Below are 22,058 nucleotides of genomic sequence, written 5' to 3'. Positions count from 1 at the left end.
GGAGCCGCCCTGCGGCGCCCCGTGCGCTGCGCCCTGCCGGAGCGCGCCGGGCCGGCAGCCGCCCGAGGCGGACGCCGAGAGGCCCGTGTCCTTAGCGGCAGACTACGCGCCGGCCTCTCCCGGCGAGCACGCTTCCAAGCCCGGCTTCCTSGCCGCCGACTCCAGAGCCTCTTTCGAGGCGCACGTCAGAGGCAATTTTAACAGGATGGTGGAGGCCGTGGACAAGACGATAGAGAAGAGAATCGACAAGCTCACCAAGGAGCTGGCCCAGAAAACCGCCGAGCTGCTGGAGGTGCGGGCGGCTTTTGTGCAGCTGTCGCAGAAGAAGCAGGAGGTGCAGCGGCGAGAGCGGGCCCTGAGCAGGCAGGTGGACGTCGCGGTGGAGATGATCGCGGCCCTGAAGCAGCGCCTCATCGAGTCCGAGGAAGAGCTCCACAGGAAAGAGGAGTAAGTAGAGAGGCGATAGCCGGGGGCTTCGCACGGCCCGAGGAGCATGCGCCTTGCCAGCGCATGCGGGACTGAAAGCTTCTGGGCGAGAGGGGCAGGTTTGGTGGCTTGCTGGCTGGGAAAGGGCCTGGCATTCGCGAGCTTTTAGTAATTCCTTCTCGAGTTGTAGCCYGTGTGAGCGCATCTCCTGAAAGGTCAGGGACAGCTCTGCTGAGCAGATGGGCTCGTGCTTGAAAGTGGCGCCTCTGGCATGGCGACTAACTCTTATGTCCTGTAATGCCTGTGTTGTGACCCCGGTTCCATGGGGACAGGAACAAGTCTAAGCTATCATCAGCATATAATCTGATTTAAGTTGACATCTCTAATGCACTGTATTTTTAAGAAGAGATGAATGGATGAGTGCTGGAGGCATTAGATATCAGTGCAGAACAGCACCTTTTCTCTGAAGTCATCCCACCAAGATCAGTGGGGTTGCCTGTGGAGCAAGACAGTTCCCCATGCAGCAGCAAAGCTGTATTGGAAGATGATGCTCAAGAGGTCATATCCAAGCAGGTGTTTTAGATGGACACACAACCGTGAAACTAGAATTGCTTGTATGGGAAGAGGAAGCAGATGCTAGAGTCGTTTTGACAAGCCTCATTCATCTAAAAACATTTGTGATGCATCCATTAAAAATGTAGTGAAGTCTGATATATTATTTATACATGAACTACTTAGTTTATTCAGCATTTGCTGGAACCTTTTCAGGCTTTTTGGAGCAGCACAACTTATTTTAGAGGAATGCAAATTTGGATGTTGATAAGGGAGTGCTTCTGAACGAATTCATCAGCTTACAAAGTAAAGATGAGGAGTGCTAGTTGCCATGACGCTGATCTCAGAAGAAATAGGAAAGGTGGTGTAGGAGTTCAGTGTAGGAAGTTTGGAGGGTTTTCATCCTTTCTTCATGTGGCTTAAGGACTAGAAAGAAAAAGTGATGATGACTCCTGAGGCAGATTTTCGGTCGATTTCCCAGGAGAGGGGACAGCAAAAGTGATGGAGTTTGAGCCTCTGGGATATACATCTTGAAGGGATATTCAGCAGAATCTCTGATTTTTTGAAATACCAGGTGAACCTCATAGAAGAGAAGATTTAAGGGCTAACAATAATAGTGAAGCTGAGACAGGGACTTAAAAGAATGGAGGAAGGAAGCTGTGAAGACAATTTACCATTTGAATACACTTCTGGTAGAATTCCCACCTAACCTTAGGTATCAAAGATGACAGCTTCCAGCCATCTTCTGTTATGGGCTCCTTTACAGTGTGATTCATCCTACTTGTTCTAGAAACATGTCTCAAAGTGGCAGGAATTGTTCTGTGGAGGTCCTTCCTCCCTCTGAAGACTCAAGAGGAACTTCAGGTAAGCACCTGTTTGGGGTGAGATGCTGAACTTCCAATATCTAAAATGAAGTTGTATGAAATCTTACTCCAAACTAAAGAGTTCTAGAGGACAGACTATGATGCAAGATTTGTGATCCACAGAAAAACATGACTGTCGGGGTAAAGCAGAAACTACTCAGTGGAGCAAAAAYAGAGTTGTAAAAACTTCTGCTGTGCTGTAGAGTGAAGAGGAGTCATGGACTAGCAAGGAAGAAGAGAAGGGGCAGGGGGGAAACCTGAGTTACCTAGGAAGAAAATGAATGTGATATATGAGGGAAACAAAAGACTGATGTGAAAAGAAAGAGGCAGTAAATGTCTGATTTTTTTTTTTTTTAATGCTAATAGGAAAGGCACAAGGAAGAGGCCACATCTCCCATTAGGAGACTGCTCAGTAAGAGCTGTGGCAAGAACAGAAGATGTGATCCTGAGGCTGGAAGGGGCTTAGTGGGAACAAAGAATGCTGTGGTAGAGAGGAAAAGAAAGGATGTTCGTGACCTTTACGGACAGCATAGCTTGTCTGGTTTTCTTATGGGCTGCTGGTAAATTGAGACCTGTCTCCATGTTCATTTTCTTGTTTGTTCAAAAATTTATTCGTCTTATGTGCTGAAAGGACTTTCTCCTTCAAAAGGAGGACCTCAGCTCTGGCTTTGATTTCTGGAACAAGTCCAGATGATTAGGAAGCCAAACAAGACTACTTAATGGAAATTGCAGAGGCAGGAGTTCTCACTGCAGATTGTGAAAAGTCAAAGGCACCCCTTAGGGACTGGCTTTGATACTTGCTGACCTTCAGAAATAAATGCTCTCATCCTTTTTTTTGGTAAAATGTAAATATSGATAACTTTCCCCCAAAGTAGTACTAATATTGAACCACTTTAGCTGAATATTTGTTCTTCTTTATTTTTTTTTTGTGGAAGAAAACACCTTTTCCATAGAGTTTCCTGGGGGATGGGGGGAAGAATGTTTAAGAGATGTAAAGGAAACCAGTCTTTCCTTTGGTCTCTGAATGGTTGTCTCTACTACCAGATAATATGGGGGAATAAGGTGCATGTGAAAAGAGGAAAGGGGTTACAATCAATATGCATTTTAATAACCAGACAGACTGAGGTATGTCTACTGCAGATCAGTCAGAGCTTAAAAAAAAAAAAGTCTATCCAATGAGGAAAAAAATTGTAGTTCAATTCTGAGACAAAGTCACGAAAATTCTTGTTTGTAGACTCTTCTACAAGAAAACATTGACAGCTTTTATGGGGATATCATCTTTTCAAGTAACTCTTGAAAAACAACAATGTTCTGATCGAGAAGTTAAAGAAGTTACTGATGTCTATACTGGACCTACATCTGAATGTAGGTATCCAACCATTCTGCAAGTATCTTGTATGGAAAGGCAATCACCATCACATGAAAAGACTCCTTTAATATTAAATGTATTAATCCAGTGAATTTTATCTGTATGAAACGTGCCTAGATAACCCAGGGAGCCTTGTGAGATGTTAGGCTAGGCCTGCTCCTACATGTAAGAATAAAAGAGTTAACTAGATGTGGAAGATGAAAGAGGGTGTATCTAGTGATGGTTTTGTGGTGAAACTCGGAGATCTAACTTATAAATTGGCTATRTAAGAGAATTGTTGGTATTTAACAAACTTATTTTGAAGAGTATGGAAAGATGAAGACAGAAAGTAACAGTATCATTCCACTTTGGATAATGGTTCTGATTTTTGGATCTGATTGTGAAGTCAAATAGAAGAGCTAAGGGAAATGCAAGATGGGTGCTAGCAAGAACTTGCTTGGGAAGTCCCAAGAAGGAGATCTAAATTCCTACAAGGACAGATATGAATTCTTCATTTAAACATCTCCATCTTCTTGTTCCAGAAACACATTTCTTTCAGGCCTTGTATCTTTTCTTTCTGCCCAGTCTAGTGAAGGTAGATTTTTGCATTTTTGGGACTAGCACTCCTCAACAGAGATGGTACATCTGAGGTCACTGTGTCGTGATGGAATTTCACTTCCCTGTTCCATCTGTTAAATCTGCAAGCCTTTACTTGCATCAAGCATGTGGGATATAGAAAGACTGTTATGCTTCAAGTGGCTGCATTGTCAGAAGCTGATTTCTCTGATGTGCTCTTCAAAGAGGGTAACAAGTCTGTAAGCTTCAGAACTCTGTAGGGAGTAAATCCTTCTCAAAATTGAAATTAGTTAATGCTTTGATTAGCAGTGATAATGTAAATTACAGCACTATTTGGTTGAACTGTTAACCTTTCATTCTGCTGAGAGGGAGGAAGTACTGGTTTGGGCTGCCCATATAGATCTTTTTAGATTGGTAGGGTAACTTCTTCACAAGTGTCAGTTCATCTTTTTGTTTGTTTTAAATAAAAGCTATAGCAGTCCAACAGACAGTGATAGAGCAAAGGTATCTTTTTAGTTGTATTTTATTCCTCTTCCCTTACAAAAATATCTTTGCTAAYATACATAGTTGTGCACATTCTTATATTGGTGGGGTGCCCTCATGGGGATCAGATGTAGTGATGGGGGGGAGAGAGGTAATGGTACTACACTAACAAAACTAACCCATAGTTAAAGTAATGTGCTTCTGAGCACAGAATAGTCTTATAACAGGCACTGTTGCATCACTTATTCTCTTCATATTAGCAAAGCCCAAAGTTTTTGGGGGGAGGAGGGAGAGAGCCCAAAACYGAATGTTTTGCAGATACAAGTCCAGCTACCAAGGACAGGTCCCATTTCACTGACCTGTCCCAGTTTGGCCTTGGATAGTTTGGATGAATGATGGCTGTTGGGTCAAGCCTGGAGTAGAGCTGCTGAGCAAAAGGATGATTAATTAGAAGATATGCCCTGAAAGGGAATATTCAGTGTTTCATAAAGGAGAGTGCAACTCATTGAGTACTATGATCTTAAAGATATCACAGAGGCCTGTAGAAAGCAGGTAACTTTGTGTTGAATAAGATATCAAGAAAACCTTTGAAACTAAAAACAGCTATAAAATCAACTTCGAGAGGACACCTAGAGTTTGTTTCTGGAAATTATGTTTTCAAAAAATCAAACAGGTAGATTTTTTTTTTCCAGTAAGTCTGAGTGGGGTAAACATTTGAAATAAAGGACACTGTGTCCTTAAATCGTAGTGTGAGAYGTATATTCAAAACAAAGATTTGGGCCTTAGTAATTCTCTACTTCTGCCATGTTCAAGGACAACAAAAATTGTCATAATTCTTTCTTTGCATGAATTTGAATTTCTGTTGAGAACTTTTTACTGAGAAAACAAAGCAGATATTTTTGAGGTATGTTTCTCTGGTCTGTCTTATCTTACTGTAGCATTAGTTAGAATGACTTGTATTTCTGTCCTGCATAATGCATCTGTACACCCACACCACTCATTTCTGGGGAATTTAAGACAACTAGTGATTTTTAAAATGTATGGTCCTCCACTGGAAGTTTTGTGGTGACTTGCACATTTTCACCTTTCATCCTAATATAGGGTAAGAACATGCATGTAGTCAGTTTTCATTATCTCTAACAGTAATTTCTTTAAGCAGTTTAGTACACTTGCTTGACACTGTCTGTTCATGCCTGTGCTCTGGCATAGCCTGGAATATAAAATCTTTTTCAGAATAGCTGTTGTAGTGAGTAGTTATTTTGCCAGAAACTTGCAATTAATGATACTATTTATGCAAACAGCAGCTTGACAATGGGATTAAGAGTTTCATAGTCTGGCTCCTAGAGATCACTGCAACTTGTGCTTTCTTTAAAATACCAATTTCAGTTGTACAACAAAACAGTTTGRGTTTTGCTCCAAGTAGAATATGACCGCAGCTACGCATTTTTCCATCCTCAGTTTCAGAGGGTCCCTCTCTCTTCCCCATTTCCTTTCATCTTCCCACCTGAGAGATTACTTCCCCCTCAGTTGCCCTGATTCAAGTGTAGCTTGATTACCTCATAAAATGAGCCTGCAAAATAAACTATTTTAACCTTTCCAGTGCCAACCCAGTAACCTTATGGCTCAGATCTACAGCACAACCCACAAACAACTGAAGGGGAGCAACTGATAGGGTAATAATTTTTTGAGAGGAGGAGGTGTGAACCTCTTAAATCAAATGTGCTGATAATGGTGTAGGAATGTGAAACCACAAGCTAATGAAAAACAGATATCAGCCTTCAGGCAACACCACCAGTGAGATGACAGATAAGGGCAGCAGCCTTAATGAATGTACATATTTAAAATATTTTCACAACTAAATGAAAACTAGCTGTAGTATGAACTTTCCTGTCCTCAGTTAAAAAAAAATAATAGAAAAACACCATGTAAATCTCTAAAATGATTAGATACTTGGATACAGAATCTGTATAGAGAGCTTCATGCTTATCTCCACCTACAGAGCAGTTGCAGGTGTTAAAGTTACTGTAAATAGTCCTGGGACCAGCACTGTGTGTCTGTAGGAGGGTTCAGTCGCAACGGGTGAAATCATTAGCCCTTCTTGTCAAATAAAGGAGCTGGAGCTGTCCCAAGCTCTGTATCTACTCTGAGTATTACACACTAACTAGCTGAAAACCATACAAATACTAAAAGTAACTCCAGGGTCTGTATGCCAGCAACTGTTCAGTTACACAAGAACTGCAGCTCACTAGTCTTGCAAGGATAACCATGTAATCTAGTAGTAAAGACAGCACTAGGTGAGATTCATTCTTCTGCCTGTGGTTTATTTATCATGTCTTGTGCTGTTTCATGAAGGTTTGGGGAAAAGTTTCAAGGCAGACCCATCTGCAGCTTTTCCTCAAGAGCAGCTAAGCTCTTGCTAGAGTGCAGAATGCCGAGCTAGTTAACCTGTTATAGTTAACTAAAGTTATCTCCCTCAGTGAGTCAGATTAGAGTAAAAGCTTTGGCAGCAAGTCCGTCTTGCCCATGTTGAGTCCTTCCCTCTGCTCTTTTCTCCAGTTCAGCAYGTCTCAGTGGCCTGCTGCATTGCAATAAATTCCCCTCAGACTCCTCTGCCTCTGGGAGAAGCTCTTCTCCCTCAAGCTAGCAGCCTCGGCTCCTGCTGCTCCTCTCGGGCCTCTCCCAGGTTGTGTGTCCCTTGTCGGCTTTGTCGTTCCCTCTCCCTCGTCTCRCCCAGGCTCCAGAAGCTGCTGCCTGTCACACGGGGCTCTCTGAGAGTGAGCAGTACTCCGTCCTTCTAAAAGGTTTTGGCTAATGGAGGTTGCAGCACCCAAGAAGAAAACAAATAACTAACCTTTCTCCCTGCTACCCAGTCACAACCCTTAAGAATATTACACAATACAATATATATTGATATACATTTGTATAGTAAACTACAAACATACAACATGAAACCACTCTGTTATCTTCTGCAGAAGTTTCTTGTACTGAGAGTAATTTTTTCTGCTCAGAAAGTTTAGTGGCAGGAATCAGAGTTTATGATGAAAAGGGGCAGGAGGCTGCAGGCGGAAGGTGCAGGTGAGAAAGGAGGGCAAACAGAGGAGCCAGGGAAAGTGAGAAAGAGACGACATTGAGAACAGAGAGAGTTCAAGGGGAGCTAATAACTCTACATCACCTTTTCTTAAAATAGCAGCAGTGCTCCAGATGTAGGATAGTCAGTACAGGGTAGGCAACTGCTCGTTAGAAAGGGCAGCGCTGCAGGTCTGAGCCGGGCTCTAACCAGTGAGTCCTGTTTCAGGTCTGACAAGGCTGGTCTGCAAAGATCCTGAACCCAGCAGGTCCATGCTGGAGCGCTCTGTTTTATTTTATTTTATTTTTTTTGCCCACAATATTCTTGGAACCAGCTTGCTCCTGATTTACTTAGGAGCATTATCTGACCTGCTGTGAACATGTTTTTTTGCAAAGCGTAAGAGCAAATGAAAATCAGATCACATAATGTTTCCAAYAGCAATTGCAGAGGCCAGCAGAAATGAGGTGAAAGTAAAATAAAGAATGTAAACAGAAAATCATCACTATTAAAACTAGATACTAAAAATAGAATTGAAGTGATAGGGTAACCAATAAGGCTAAGAAAAGGTCTGTGCAAACTACAAGAGACAAAGGCAGTTAAACAGATAACTAATGGCTGTAGAGAAGCTAAATGAGTTCTTTGAACCATTCCACTATTGTTCATGATGGGAGGAGGGTAAAAATTGTTCAGGGAACTTCCTTCAGGTAATCAATGYGTAGCACTGGCACAGAGTGCGGTCTCTGAGGAAGATGCTTTGGAACAAGTAGAGAGACTTATTAGCAGTCACTCCTTGGGGCTTGGTGTTGTTCTTCTGAGAGATGTGAATGAAGTGAAAACAAAGTGAACAAAGTGCTGTTCAACAGAACAAGGCCTATGACTGAGACGTAGTGCATGGGTATTCTGGCTCATGTCTTTTTAAATGGAATTTACAGAGCAGTTATATCACTTCAGAACAAAGGAAGATTTTTAGATAAAACAATTATTACAGACAAACTCACAGGATGTATGGAGGTATCTAAGCAAACAGAGAAAAATGATGGAAATACTACCACTGCTGCTAATAACGGTTCCTATAAATAATGGCATGTAGGATGCCAAGTATCTTGAATGGTCCAGATAGCAAGGGAAATACTAGAGAATTTATGTATTCATTGAGGCTATATGTCTGTTGTCCTCCTGGAAGTGGTCTAAGCTTTTCAGAAAAACCAGTGCTCTCCCCCTTCCGCTTGTGGCACAGCTCACTAAATAGACATCTGCAGGAAAGATAAATTTGTGGGTGATCTATTCATGCCACAGAGCAGGAAATTAATGGATGCTTTTTAATTACCTTTGCTGACACAATTACAAATATTAGCATTTTTGAAATTATCCAGCCTTTTAAAAACAAATGCCAACTAGTTGACACATATACCCTCCCGTTGCAGCGAAAGGCACGAGCTGTCTGCGTGCCTCGGGAGGGTGTTCTTGCGGCACCCCAGGCCAGCTAGCTCCCTGCTCTGGCCTGCTTTCTCCGTGGGGAGGCCAGCGATCTGGCAGACCAYGCACAGTTCTCTTTCCTTTCCCACAGGAGGGATTTACAGCCAGCCAGCTAAGTTTCCATCTTTCTGTCAGAAGAGGAAGACCCCATGGTTGAATTGCAGGGGCTTCAGGTTGCTCCTATGCTAAAATAAATTCAGAGTGGCTTCAGGAAATCAAAGGAGTTACAGTGCTGTCAGTGAGGTGAGAATAAAGCCCTAAAAGCCTGAGTTTAGGCAGGCTTCTTCCCAAGCATTTTCAGTGGCTCTTTATTACTGTGTTACTCTGAGCAAGCTAATAATCACAGAAACTATATAGAGCCTTAAAGTTGGAATGAATTAGCTGAGTTTAACAAGCAAACTCTTCTTACCGCTCTCTTAAGCCAGGTTTTGTGAATAAATTAATTTAAATTAATCAGAATGGCTTTGAATGTCCTCATCCAACGCTACATGTTTGTTTTAATCTCATTTCTAACATTAGATCAGCCTTGTAAACTGCCTTTTGCTGTGCTCTRGTGTAGTTTAGAGCAGACAGACACAGCTTGAATTCTCAATATCAAATTTTCATTGTTGGCTGTTTGTGCCTAACTCTTCATAGGACAAAACCAGCTCACTGTTTGAAATAATTATCTACAGAGCTACCGAGTTAAACTATCTTTGATGAAATACCAAGAAACTTTGGATTTCTTATAAACAAGCTTCAAAAGTCTGTTTTTGCTACCGTGTTTTCATAGCTTCTGCTTATAATGCTTTTTCTCTGGGGCTATGTATTTCTATCAAGCAATCATGTCCTTTTTTATTTGGCAGGCATTGGTTCCCCCCTCTCCCACGCCCCAAATTCTGAAYGAAGCAAAAATTAACATGGTTTAACTGGCAGAACAAGAACTGTTTATCCAGGCATTTATTAACTGGGGGAATCCTATGTGTCCATTTTTCGTAATACATGCCTCATTCTGTAACCACACTTCTCCTGCCTGAAGTAAGAGGTCCAAGTGGTCACCCTTTTACCACTGATAGTATGCAAAGCGCTTCAGAATGATCCTTCTCTCCGTGCTGAATACCTTTCATAGTCAACGGTGTAATTTGTTGCTTCCACTGGTGTTAGCAGACCAGAAACATCTGTGAACTCATGACTTAAAACACTCCCTTCCCCTGCACATACTGCTCGTTCTGTGAGTTGTAGATTCTCTCTTAATCTCCTATGCTCCCACTACTACAGATCACAACACTGCACTTTGAAGTACTTGCAGGATTGCAGCTAAAGTGAGGTTTAATGGCCACAGTAGCTCTTTTAAGTTAGGAACCACCACAGTACTTACATTGGACTACTATTGTTAGATTATGAGAAAATGGGAAGGTGAATTTGCAATTTCGTGTTTCAAGACTGATAGTCATGTATGTAAGTAAGAAAAAGAGAAAGTGGTCCTGTTTTCAGATAGATGTCTGTACTGCTCTCTCCAGCACACATTATCATTACTTCTCGTCCTGTAGTCTGTGGACCACCAGGGCTCTAAGGACTATTTCCAAGAGATCTAAAATATGTGATAAAACTTCCCCAAATCCACTGCCCATAAGCTTAAATTCAGTATTCAGGGTTCCAGCTCTTGTGCAAGTGTCTACAGAAAGGTTGAAATCTCTTACTACAGGGGAAGGACAGCAATTAGCCACCATGGGATATCGCCACAAAAAACAGGGTAAGTATCAGGTGAGATGTCTCCAGCAGAGAGAAAGAGCTGCCCACCACAAGACACTGGTGAAACCTCATCAGTAAATCTAGGCATCATTTCAGTTATCTATTTTGACCGCAGCCGCAAAGAAAGGCAGGTGAGACTGGCAGCCTATTTTAGAAGAAGTTAAAAGCATCTGATCTCTTTAGACATGCCGAACAAGGGCTCTCTGTAATTATATAAGGGGCCAAATGCCGAGGAGACAYGGGGACAGAAACAACTGGCAGAGACTAAGCAGATAAATCCAGGCTATGACAAACAAACAACTGTTGGTCGTGCTACAGTGGAGGCTGATGGGTTTATGAAAGGAATCGTATGAAATTGTGGCCTGCAGTGGCAGTATTTGGATTTCAACTTGGATTTGAAGACCTAACAAGTCTCTACGTAATTTTCTGACAGCAGTGAGACCAGGGCCTTTCCCATTATTTAAATGCCACTTCTTTGCAATTTTTTTGTCTTGCAGAGAAGTTGTTACTTTCAACCACTTCCTTGAAGAAGCGGCAGAAAAAGAAGTCCGGGGAAAAGCCAGGCTCCAGCACTTCATTGAGAACCTATTGCAGCGGGTGGACCTGGCAGAAAGGCAGCTAGAGTATTACCAAAATCAGCAGATTGCGTTCCACCACACTGATGTCAGCGAACCAGTGGTAAGCCAGCAAAGTCCTTTTGTTAACCGTCACCCACCGCTGGAGGGAAAGTACTTGAATCTGAATGTGAGTAGGCCCAGTGGGACAAACTAATTGCTAGATTTGTATTTGTGAAATGTTTCTTTAGGTTTATGTTTTATTTATATTTTTAACTGCCACTTCACGTATTTGTCATGCATCACACAGAATGTGTTTAGTACTAACAGGTGAATTTCAAACAATTTTGAGTGTCATTGTGGAAACCTGGATAGTTCATATTCCCATATGAATTATATTTGAAACTTAAAGCTCTGGTGTTCATTGTAATGGGTAGTGTGGAAAACAGTGTTCAGTTCTAGCCTGATGTAACCAAATCRCAAGATAATGAGCAAAGGCAGCAGGCAGCTGAGGATTCAAGTTTTGCACCCTTTAACCTGAAGTAAGTTGCAAATATATTGGCAATGTGCAGTAATGTGGAAGAGGGTGGGAAAAACATGTAAAAGTTCAGTTCATCCCATCTTGACTCCAGACTTCATGTCCTCTTGAGCAAGGGATAGAGAGGAAAAGAGCAGAGATAGCCAAATATGGGAAAACAGAGAATATTTGCCAGACTTTATTTCCCAGCTTTGGCTATGGCTGCTGTTTTCTTGCTGGAAACACATTGCCTTTGGGTCATCAATTTTCTTTTGGCGTTTTTTTTTTTTTTGCAGATTCATAAATATTTTCAGCAGAGATGTGAGTCCTATAGAGAATATGTAAGCCTGCTGGCAAATAGGTTGCCTTTCCTTAGTTATCTATTACAGGACTCCTAAAAGTAGTCYATGGATTTCCACAGCCCCCAGATTTGAAGTCTGTCCCATTGCTGTCTAAACATTGTTTTTAAACAATATTATTTCTGTAAAATCTCTCATTCTTACTACTTAAACTCAATGTTTTCCCTACAATCCATTACAGTTACGTGGCAACTTCTATCCACATACCTTCCAAAGAACATTTCAACTTACATGGATACCCCATACTGCCTATTCTAAGTAATTACTCTTCCTTGGGGGTGAAGTGAAAGGCATCTGATCATGCACAGCACTAAAAAGGTATTTAGTGGTAGAAAGCAAAGGTTCCTTGAAGACGTTTAGGCAAGAACTGAATAAACATAGATGTGTTGAAATTTATGTGGGTTCCCATCTCAAAACAGTGTCTGTGAGAACCTGGAAGAGGACTATAAGGATAAGCCTCAGTATTAAATCTTCTCCCAAGCTCTTGATGTGTTTACCGGGATCCTTGGCTCAGCAGTATCCCTTGGGGAAGGTGTCAACTTTTGATGCAGCTGCCCTGCTTCTGAATGACTTAAGCATTCCTCTTAGGTCATCTATCCAAATATTGACCAGCCTGACCTTCACGAGGTAATGGGAGAAATGCACACAATGGTTCCAGACTCCCATTCACGGCAGATGACAAGCAAAGTTGGGTCAAGCAAAAGTCCACCTGCAAGGTGTGGAAAATACCAGGGACAGAGTGGACACTTACTAGAAAATAATCATTTTCAAATGCCAGATCTGACCTGCTCAGTATGGTAACTTCACTAAATGATATTCAAAGTCTCAGTCTAATTCTCAAGTATGTAACACTGATTGGGGATCAACAGAAAGAAGGCTGCAGGSTCCCAGACAGATTTAGGCTGAGCTGGTGTTAAATGCTTCCTTCCCTGACCCCTACTAACAGAGGAGCTAGACAAAATTATTCCCAAACTGTGGAGCACCCTGTCTTAATAAATAGAGTCATGCAAAGTTGTGCTGGCCATGAGGCTGTGTCCCTAAATGGTCTTGAGATTTGGGGTAGGAGGGAAGGAGGAGAAACACTTGAGTTCTCACCTTCTACTGCTGTGCACTGGAGCATTCGGAGCTGGAGTTTCTAAGCTGCTTTTGTAAAATAAATGTATGACTGCAAAATTTAAGGTGCTGAGATAAAATTAATGTAATACAGTTTGTTGAGGCACTATCCCTTATTAATAATCTTGAACACAATAATTACTTCTCATTGTATCTGCACTGTTTAATCTATTGTGAAGAATCTCTGGTCAGCCCACACTTCTTCAGCGATTTACTTTGATTATAGTTACAATAAAAATAATGGGGAAAAAATCTAACTACTAGCAATTCACATATTATGATTTTAAAACCAGCTATAGTAAGTTGGAGGAATAATAATCAGTGAATGGGTTTTTTTTTTAAGTTTCTCTTACTAACAGCAGGTGAGAATGGAAATGTGAATTTGAAGATGGCATATATCTAGAATATTTTAACTCAATTTTATCAACACGCCTTAATTACTTGGTAATTTAATACTAATAACGTTTCTGTTTTCCTTGCAGTTTACAGACATTTCATTACATAAGAAACCCAGATGCCTGTATGTATTCTTTTCTTTTTTCTCATATTTAAAGATACTAAGTTAACATGCTTGCATTTCTGCTTTTGCTATCTCAAACTAATCCTAAGGTCAGAATCAAGGTGAGTCTTGGATCAGGTCCTATTCTCCTTTGAAAAGACACTATCAGAACTAGCATTAAGTAGTATCCTTGATATGGACYAATCGGATATATATCTGATAACCTGACTGTCCTGTGCAGCAGAGAGTAGAGGTGAGGAAGCCTAGAGGAGCAGGAAAGGTTTTATTTTGCTCTGCCTGTTCTKTGGATGAGGGGGAACCTCAACATCCACTCTACCAGCTSTTTTTAAGAGCTCGAAAACAACTAAGTAGATAAACTAGGTTTTAATGATATGTATCAGCTAAAAAACYGGGAGGCATTACTACCTGTCTAGAAAACTCTCAGGTAATCACAGGAGTTCTTGTTGTCTGCTGCATATTCCATATCTTGATATACAGGCTGAGAGAAACAGTTGATGCGCAGGAAGAATATCCTTGCTTGCTGCCAACCTGCTGGCAGGAATGTCCCTGTGCTGTTGTGTCCACTGGACCTCCAGCTGCTTACAGAGTTTGGGATCAGTGCCTCAACTCACAGTCCCTTTTACTCCAAGCCCCTGCCTTTGCTTTCCAGTTCCTTTTTTCCAGGTTCTCCCTGCTGTCTCCAGGAAAAGCCCTACTGAGGGTGTGGCAGACCTCTACTGATGCTCACTAGCCATTTTGCAAAGGCACCGAGACCTACCTGTACATCAGTGCCTTAATCAATCTTAAATGCCAATTCCTGTTCTTAAGACAAGAATTAGGTCTCAAAACCCTGAGACTGTCTCAAGAAACACCTGATGTTCATGAAATGTAGCAGGAAATGTAGCATGAAATGTAGAGCTCGTTTCCTAAACGAGAGCTCTCACGTGATGGGAACAGCCCGGAGGATGGCACTGGGGAGACTGGAAAGTGCAGTTGCAGGTCCAGAGGGGCGAGGGCCTGAGCTTGCACACTTAAAACAGCTGCAGCTTTTTCCAAAACTGGCTCTGTCTAGTGTGCACTATTGTTCAACTTCTAGGACAAGTAATACTACAGATACCTGGTTTCCAGAAACAATGAGCTGTGGAAAATAGTTCCTATGGGAATTCTTAACATAACTTGTACATCATCACATCTGTTCTTTGCTTCAATCATGCTAGTTGGGTATTCATAAGCTGGTGCCTTAGATTCATAGTGCTGCTGTTTTACTGTATGTATCTGCTGTAAAACATTTCAAGATGATGTTAAAAGGGAACTGTAGAGTTTTTATTTAACTAAACTGTGGAACTGCAGTTTCAACATAAAATTTCRGAGCAGAAGGCATGGTTCACAGCACCAAGCACTGTGCTGTAACTCCATTTAAGTTCACCAATTTCAGCAGCTCTCACTAGGCATAAGCCATCACAGAGCAGACAGAAAATTCAGCTTARTTTGGGCCTGAAGCTTTTATTTCCCTCTGCACACGCACTATTGTACTCTCCCTTTCTCATGTTTCAAATTAAACCCTAAAGCCAAAGCTGAAGTTTCCTAGTTGAGTTTCTGGAGCTATTGTCCAACTAGTGAGTAGTGTCAAGCACTGGGACTTGTCAGTGCTGTGACAACCCCAAAGAGCACTGAGATCCCACCAAGGAGATCCCTCCCAAGGAGTCAGCACTGCTGCGGCATCCACTTTCTATTGCTGTTGATGCCATGCTGTCTTTTAAAGACATGGAGCTGTTTATTCTTTGCAGAAGGTTGCTGTGAACATGTGCATCTTTAAAATCCCTTGATTTTAAAGATCCCCCCGCTTAAGCTAAAAATATGGACCTCAGCAAGCTAACCACTCCAAAATCAGCAGAATCTTACCCTGAATGAAAGTTTAGAGGATTATGCATGAAGAAGGTTCACCCGTAACACATGTAGGGGTTCTTTTAGTGAGGGATGCTTTTGAGTATTGAGAAATACATCTCCTCTTGCCACTGTGAGCTTTTACCTTTCAACCTGGTCCTATAATAAAAGGCTATTTCTGTCTTCAGATATCTGTAGGTTTGGGACATTTTGGGCACCTTTCACTTTTCAAGACCAAATAATAATTACTAATAATCCTTATTACTAATTTCAGGAGCCGAGGAAGTCAACACACTTCATATAACATCCCTGATGCAAAGCCTCATTCCTTTCAGAAAGGAAGAATCTTGTTGAAAAAAGTAAAGGATGAAAAAAACAGCATTCAGCCAGTCAAATACTTCTATGAACCTGTTGATTGCCCAAGAGAACTATGGAGACCACAAAAGAAAAGCGAACCAGTCTGCTCTGCCAGAAAGGTGAATGCAAAATCTAGGATGGGGAAAAAGGCCAAACCACTATAGGAACAGTTGATAATATATATAGTGACAGAGGAGCTTGGCTTCAAAGGAACAGATATTCATTGAAGTTAATCATCCTATTTTTTCCTATCCATCTGGCCATGCCAAAACATATCGAGTATAATATATAGAAATAGATACAGTATGGAATATTTATATATTATTTAGTAATTCCATTCCCACTTCAGGCACTATAAGAGAAGTGACATTTTATTCAGTTTACACTGAGGTTTTTCTATCTATTTATTTATTTATTTACAGAGCTTATTTTAAATGACTGCAGTTATCTTGCTGGGCAGTACTGTAGCTATATGTTATGTTATTTTAGTGGCAGCATGTGGCTTGGTTATTTACTTTCARTCTGTGCTGTTGCTGAAATTCAGACGAATCCATTTAATCGGCACCCAGGTATTCAGTCTTTGTGCATAGGTAGGTATATGATCAACGATTAACTGTCACATGTACGAACGTACTTAGATGCCAGAAGTCCACTTCGGTTGACTTGAAGGGTGCCTATAGCAACAGACTGCTACAAAGAGTTTTCTGCTATAAGCCCAGGCGGGCAGGTTCCCGTACTTTCTTACATATGTGAAACAGCTCGATCTTGCTGACAGCCACACACTCTGTTAGTACGAGTTTGAGCTGCTTTGGTGTTCAGCACAGCTATCACACTCCCGAAGCTTTATGTTATTGCTGTATGTACCAGCCTGTGGTGTCACTGAGCACTGAGGGCAGAACCTGGCACCGCAGCCCCCACSAGCACTTTGAGGCAGAGGAGTCATTTCTTTACAAAGTTACAGCAGCAGGTTTTTAACAGCTGCAGAGTAAACACGTGCAAACCCTGTTCTTGCTTTAAGGCAAGAAAGGCCAAAACTGGCTACGATCATAACCTAAACCCATCAAATTTTTATCTCTATGAAGAATCCTTRTAGGGTTGAGACACTCCTGGATTTCAATAGAAACTCCAAGACTAAGGGAGTTAGAGAAGATTCCAGGACAGGAATTTTTCACTGGCATGCGTGCGTTTACATTGGTTTGTGCCAATTAAAAGGATCCTCATTCATCAGACTTTTTAATCAAGGTAATTTTTCAGTGCATACTGTTTTTTGGTAACATGAATCCTCATGCCATGTTTACAAATATGAACATCCTGTTGATGTTACTGATGAGATTAGATTTTTCAAGAAACAGAAAGAATAGGTGAAACAAGTCTGTGTAACTTTTTAAATGCTCATAACAGATGTAAATTGTTTTTGTGGAAGGTGATTTTTACAGTATGTGTACAAAGATATGTGAAAAATGTTTTTCATTTTTTATATTTATCACTGTAAGCAGAACTGAGTATTAAAAGTCAGTGTATCACTATGATTACTGCTGCAATAAGCACCTGAGTTGCAATATTTTTAAAATAGATGATGACCAATCAGTCAGCTAAGATCAGGTAATTAAAGATGTATATTTGTCAAAGTATGAGGTATGAGCCCCCAGAAAGTAGAATGCAAGGAATGGAAGTACTATTCCTGACTTTTATTTTGGAGAGTGTAGATGGGACAATCAGATAACATGCMTAAAGTTTCTCAACACTGTTTCAAGGGAAGGTCACAGTGTAAAACCAATTCAGGTATTTAGGTTGCAACTATATTTCAATATTTGTTTAGCTATCTCACAAGGCCACATTCAGCCTTATGCTAGGCATTAAGTGCAGGTGAAAATGATTTGTTAGTTGTGTTGCATGTTTTCTGATCAGACAGTCTGTTAAGAGAACTTTCTTAGGCAAGCCACATAATATAAATACTCTTTAATTTTTTCTATCGTTTCCCTCATCCTTTTAAAAAATGAAAAGTGACCCCTTTTGAAGATAATATTGATGAACTTTAGAAAGAAATGAAGAAAAATATATTAATCTATTCCATTATTCACTTGACACTGAAAGGATTCTTTTATATTTTTAAATACCTATCTGCTCTGTTAGACACCAAAGTTAAGTGCAACTACCAGTTCATGAATGAGATATTTATTTTGTTATTTATCATGTCAGAATCTTGACTGTAAATTGTCCTTTTGGGAGAGGAAGAGAAAAAGAGAATAAAAGACTTTGCATGTTCTTTAACTTTTCAGATCCTAAGTTACAGTTACTTGCTGAACACATGCCAGCTTAGTTAATTACCAAGAAATTGGATTGCACTGTAACCCCAGATAAACATTTTTAGAATATAAACATTCTAATAATAAAGATATATTTCTCAGTTACTGTGTTGTTTAGCTCTGTGAAAATAAAATGTTTCTTAAAAAAGCTTACCCAATAAAAGAGAAAAAGAGCGGAAGTAYACAAGAAATCCCAGCCCCACTAGGACTTGGGTTCATTCTTCAGATAAAATGGTGGTTTGTACAAACTGCTCTGATAAAGTTGGGCCTTGGTCTTCCAAAGTGTTGCAATCTGAAACAYGGCTACACCATCTTGCCCACATAGCTTGCACCTTGTGTCTTCTACTCGACTCTTACTGTAATAACGCTTGAAAATGATTCCTGAACCCACACAGCCAGATCAGAGGCAAAGGTGATGGAAAAGAGTCAGGCAAARAGAAGTTAAGGGCTGAAGAGCTACTGCGAAACTCAAAGACAAATTTTCTCTCACGTTGCCAGTAGCTGAATCGTTATTTCATCAGGTATTTCCCTGGTTATACATGGAAAGAGAGCTTTTTRCAGGGGGGGAAACAAGGTTCTTCTGGAGAAGATAACACATGGGAGAAGTGGTAGAGTAGAGCAGAAGAGGACACGAGGACCCTCTAACAGAGGCCTTAGAGTGTGAAAATAGCTCTTTCACACTCACATTGACATAATTTATTAGWCTATTCTTAAAGCGAATGTCTGGTCATCAACAGAACTTGCCTGCAGTAAGGCATGCATCACACCTACCCTTCACGTCCCATTAACAGAGATGGACCGCTTGAGAAGAATCTGCACACTTGCTAGACTGGATGCTAGTTTGAGGGGACTTCAGGAGGGGATTACAGAGGAGTAGGAAAATGTGAAATTTAAAATATTTTCAAATCTAAAATAGAAGTTAAATGGTCTGAAATTATTCAGACAAAACTGACCCCAGTCTTTGAGTTTGAAGCACAGTTAGCACATTTTGCCGTATGAAGTGCTTTGAAGACATCGAGGTGGGTTGTTTGTTGATATCAAAGTGAAGTTCAGTAGGACCTGGGTGCCTAGCTCCCATGCATTTTTAAAATCACATCTTGTCTACAAAAAAAAAAAAAAAAAAAAAAAAAAAAAAAAAAAAAAAAAAAAAAAACTCAACAGTATGTATACTGGCTGGGCCCCTATGGGTGAGCTTTCTGCTTAATACAAAATGTTCTAACTCATAAGTAACATTATAAAGCAGAAAAACAGACTAACTGAAATCTAGACAGACCTTTAATTATTGCTGTCCATAGAACCACAGTAATTTTGAGATGCTCCTGCCAGTTGAAGAGAGTGTGTGKTTTTTTTAAAGCACTTAATGGCATCTGCCCGCCTTTCTGCATCAGCARTACAAACRCACTCTCCTCCTGCCAGAGGAGATCTAAACACRTTTATTTTGTTTCCAAGAGAGTTACTGGAAATACTCAATTGTGTATTTGTACTCAAAGGGATGGCCACCAATAAAAGCAGTTACTAGGTCAAACAAATTACCACTTCTATCATCAATAATAATCTCTTTCAATGCTGCCAGCTTTTTCAAACTACTTGAGCAAAATTTTGCTATTCTCTCCCTTTATTCTGCGTCACCAAATAGTTGCTTCGTTCATTCTTACATCAGACTAATGCTGATTATTTCCATACATCCTGTCTGAAGTGGTTGGAGTGGACTATTTTAGTGCTCTGTGCAGTAGGCATGGGCTGGTTTTTTTGTTTGTTTGTTTAGAAAAAATAAACCCACAAGTGATTTTATGACATGAAACATACAATATGCTCTTAAAAATTGATGTTGTGATATGAACAAATTGTTCGTTCCCATTTTGTTGCTAATGCCACCCTCTATCTAGCCACTTTTTTTTTTAAATTCTGATCTCTCGAATTTTCACTCGTGTCTCTCCAAGAAGAGAGAGAAACAAGCAACACAAGTTAAATAAAATCACTGGTTTGATAAGCCTTTTCTTCCCCCCACTGTCTCCATTCTTGCCATACATGCCAGACAGGTAAAAGCTGGCTCAAATTTTTCATAAAGGTGGAAAAAAAATTCATGTTCACTATAACATTATGGAAGTGGTAGAGCTCTTCTGAGGCGCAAGAGAGAGATCAGCCCTCAGCTTGCATGAGAAGTCACTTGCGGAGGTCGTATTGACGGGTACGGAAGGATTTAGGCTGGTGTGTCACCAGGGCAGCTCTGCGGTGCACAGAAAGCGTCAGGGAAAGCGGAGGGCATTTGGTACCATGCACCGTTTCTTAGAATCGATGGCCTACAGCATTGCAGAGTATCTCTAACTTGACGCATTCATTCCCTAAATCATTGTTTAGAGAAGAGTTTTGAAGCCTAATGACTGACTTCACAGTAATGCAAAATTAGCATGCCCTTTATGACCAGGACTTCCAAGAAATTCCCCAAACGCTGTCCACGGTATTTGTCCAAACTACAGTTTATTGGCTTAAAATGACTGATTGTGCTAAGGGGGCTTTTCAGGAGGCCGAGGCTGGGGATTTCTGTGCCAGCGCAGTGCTTGCTCACTGGCAGTCTGCTGAGCGCTGCCAGTAGCCCAGGCTCACCAGCATCCGTTACCACAGCAATGGCTTTCTTTACATTATTTTGATGATTTTTTTAAAAAACCTTGGTATTCCAATGTAAGATCCTGGATCAGCTAATGCCATCCTTTCTGTGTGATTTTACCTGGCTGTGTTCCCCTTCAGGCACTATTTGGTCCGTCTCAGGCAGGGGAATGTGTACATCCCGACCATGCAGCAGCCGCACACGGAYGCTGAGCTGCACCTTGCTTGAGACCATTGCTGTTTCCATACATGCTTCCATGCTGCATACGGCTGGCTCACACACACCGTGTCCATCGGGGGTAATGCCACTGGGTCTAGCACAGGTCTTTCACAACCGGAGTTTAACCTCCTAGTGCCTTCCTTTCAGAACAGGTATCTTCCAAGCTTATTTACAGAAAACGTATCTGATGCTTTGACTAAGCCAAGAGCCCTCTAAATCATGCATCCCAATGAATTCACGTCCTTAATAGTTTCCCAGCTCCCTCCAAAATGTTCTTTCTGCCAACTCAATATCTTCAAAAACTTCTCTTATGCAGTAAGCTCCTCTCTTATGTTTCAGCCTGCTGAAAGCTAGTAACATTTGCTCCACAGCAATAGACACGCTTACAAAAAAATTGTTTTCTCTGACTGGCTGTGAGCAATTACTGCACTCACCTGGTGAGACTACAGATTACTGAGCTTATTTACCTACATGTTGGCAAAACTCAACCTAACTCTAACCATTTAAAAGTCATTTAGTCCTCTGCAGTTGGAGGGGATTCTCATGGGGAATCCACCCCTTCAGTCTTAGACACGAATTTTAGGGCAGCCTGAGTCGCCCTCTGCCTCTCCACTGATGGCAGAAAGCCTGAATGACAAGCTCAAACTGGGGACCTAAATTCTAGAAGGCTGAAATTAGGTGGGATCAGCCTTATTGAAAAATATAGTCAGAGTCAAGCTGCAATTTAAAGTGGAGGAGCTGCCACTCAAACTACCAGAAAACCCTTCATAATGGTCATGAAAAGATAGGACGAGCCACAGTCTCAGAGCAGTGGGAAGCCAGCAAACGCGGACAAAGTTCCTGCGCACAACAGCGGCCGCAGAGGAGCACAGCGCCAGCCCCCGGGCAGGCTCCAGCCTGCCTCCAGACGAGGCCCTGGGCAACGTCGGYGCCGTCAGCAGCAATGTGTGAAGCCCTGCGGCAGCGGGCATCACGCGCAGGCGTCTTTCACAGCCAAAGCGTCCCCTTTCTCCGCAGGCGTTAACATACAGGTACGTCCAAGTCAGCTCAGGGAGGGCCATGCAACGGTGTTGTGTCTAGATTAAATGTGCCATTAGGCTGTACAGGCAAACRGTGTCACGTG

At 41.4% G+C, this 22,058-nt stretch overlaps 1 protein-coding gene across 1 annotated transcript in view; it reads left to right on the top strand.

Moving 5' to 3' along the window:
- The window catches only part of ZNF365 (zinc finger protein 365), a 20,845-nt gene extending 2,633 nt beyond the window's left edge, over positions 1–18,212 (top strand). The window contains exons 2-5 of the mRNA XM_085301606.1: positions 5–447; positions 11,020–11,200; positions 13,548–13,585; positions 15,723–18,212. Coding sequence (XP_085157732.1) covers positions 5–447; positions 11,020–11,200; positions 13,548–13,585; positions 15,723–15,969 — 909 coding nt within the window. The 3' untranslated portion in view covers positions 15,970–18,212. The remainder of the gene's footprint in view (positions 1–4; positions 448–11,019; positions 11,201–13,547; positions 13,586–15,722) is intronic.
- Positions 18,213–22,058: the final 3,846 nt, after the last annotated feature.

Source organism: Rhea americana, unplaced genomic scaffold (assembly GCF_003343005.1).
Source record: "Rhea americana isolate MKP2758 unplaced genomic scaffold, rheAme1 scaffold_179, whole genome shotgun sequence".
NCBI classification, from domain to species: domain Eukaryota; kingdom Metazoa; phylum Chordata; class Aves; order Rheiformes; family Rheidae; genus Rhea; species Rhea americana.
Note: the sequence above shows the minus strand (reverse complement) of the source record. Positions and strands in the feature narration are given on the sequence as shown.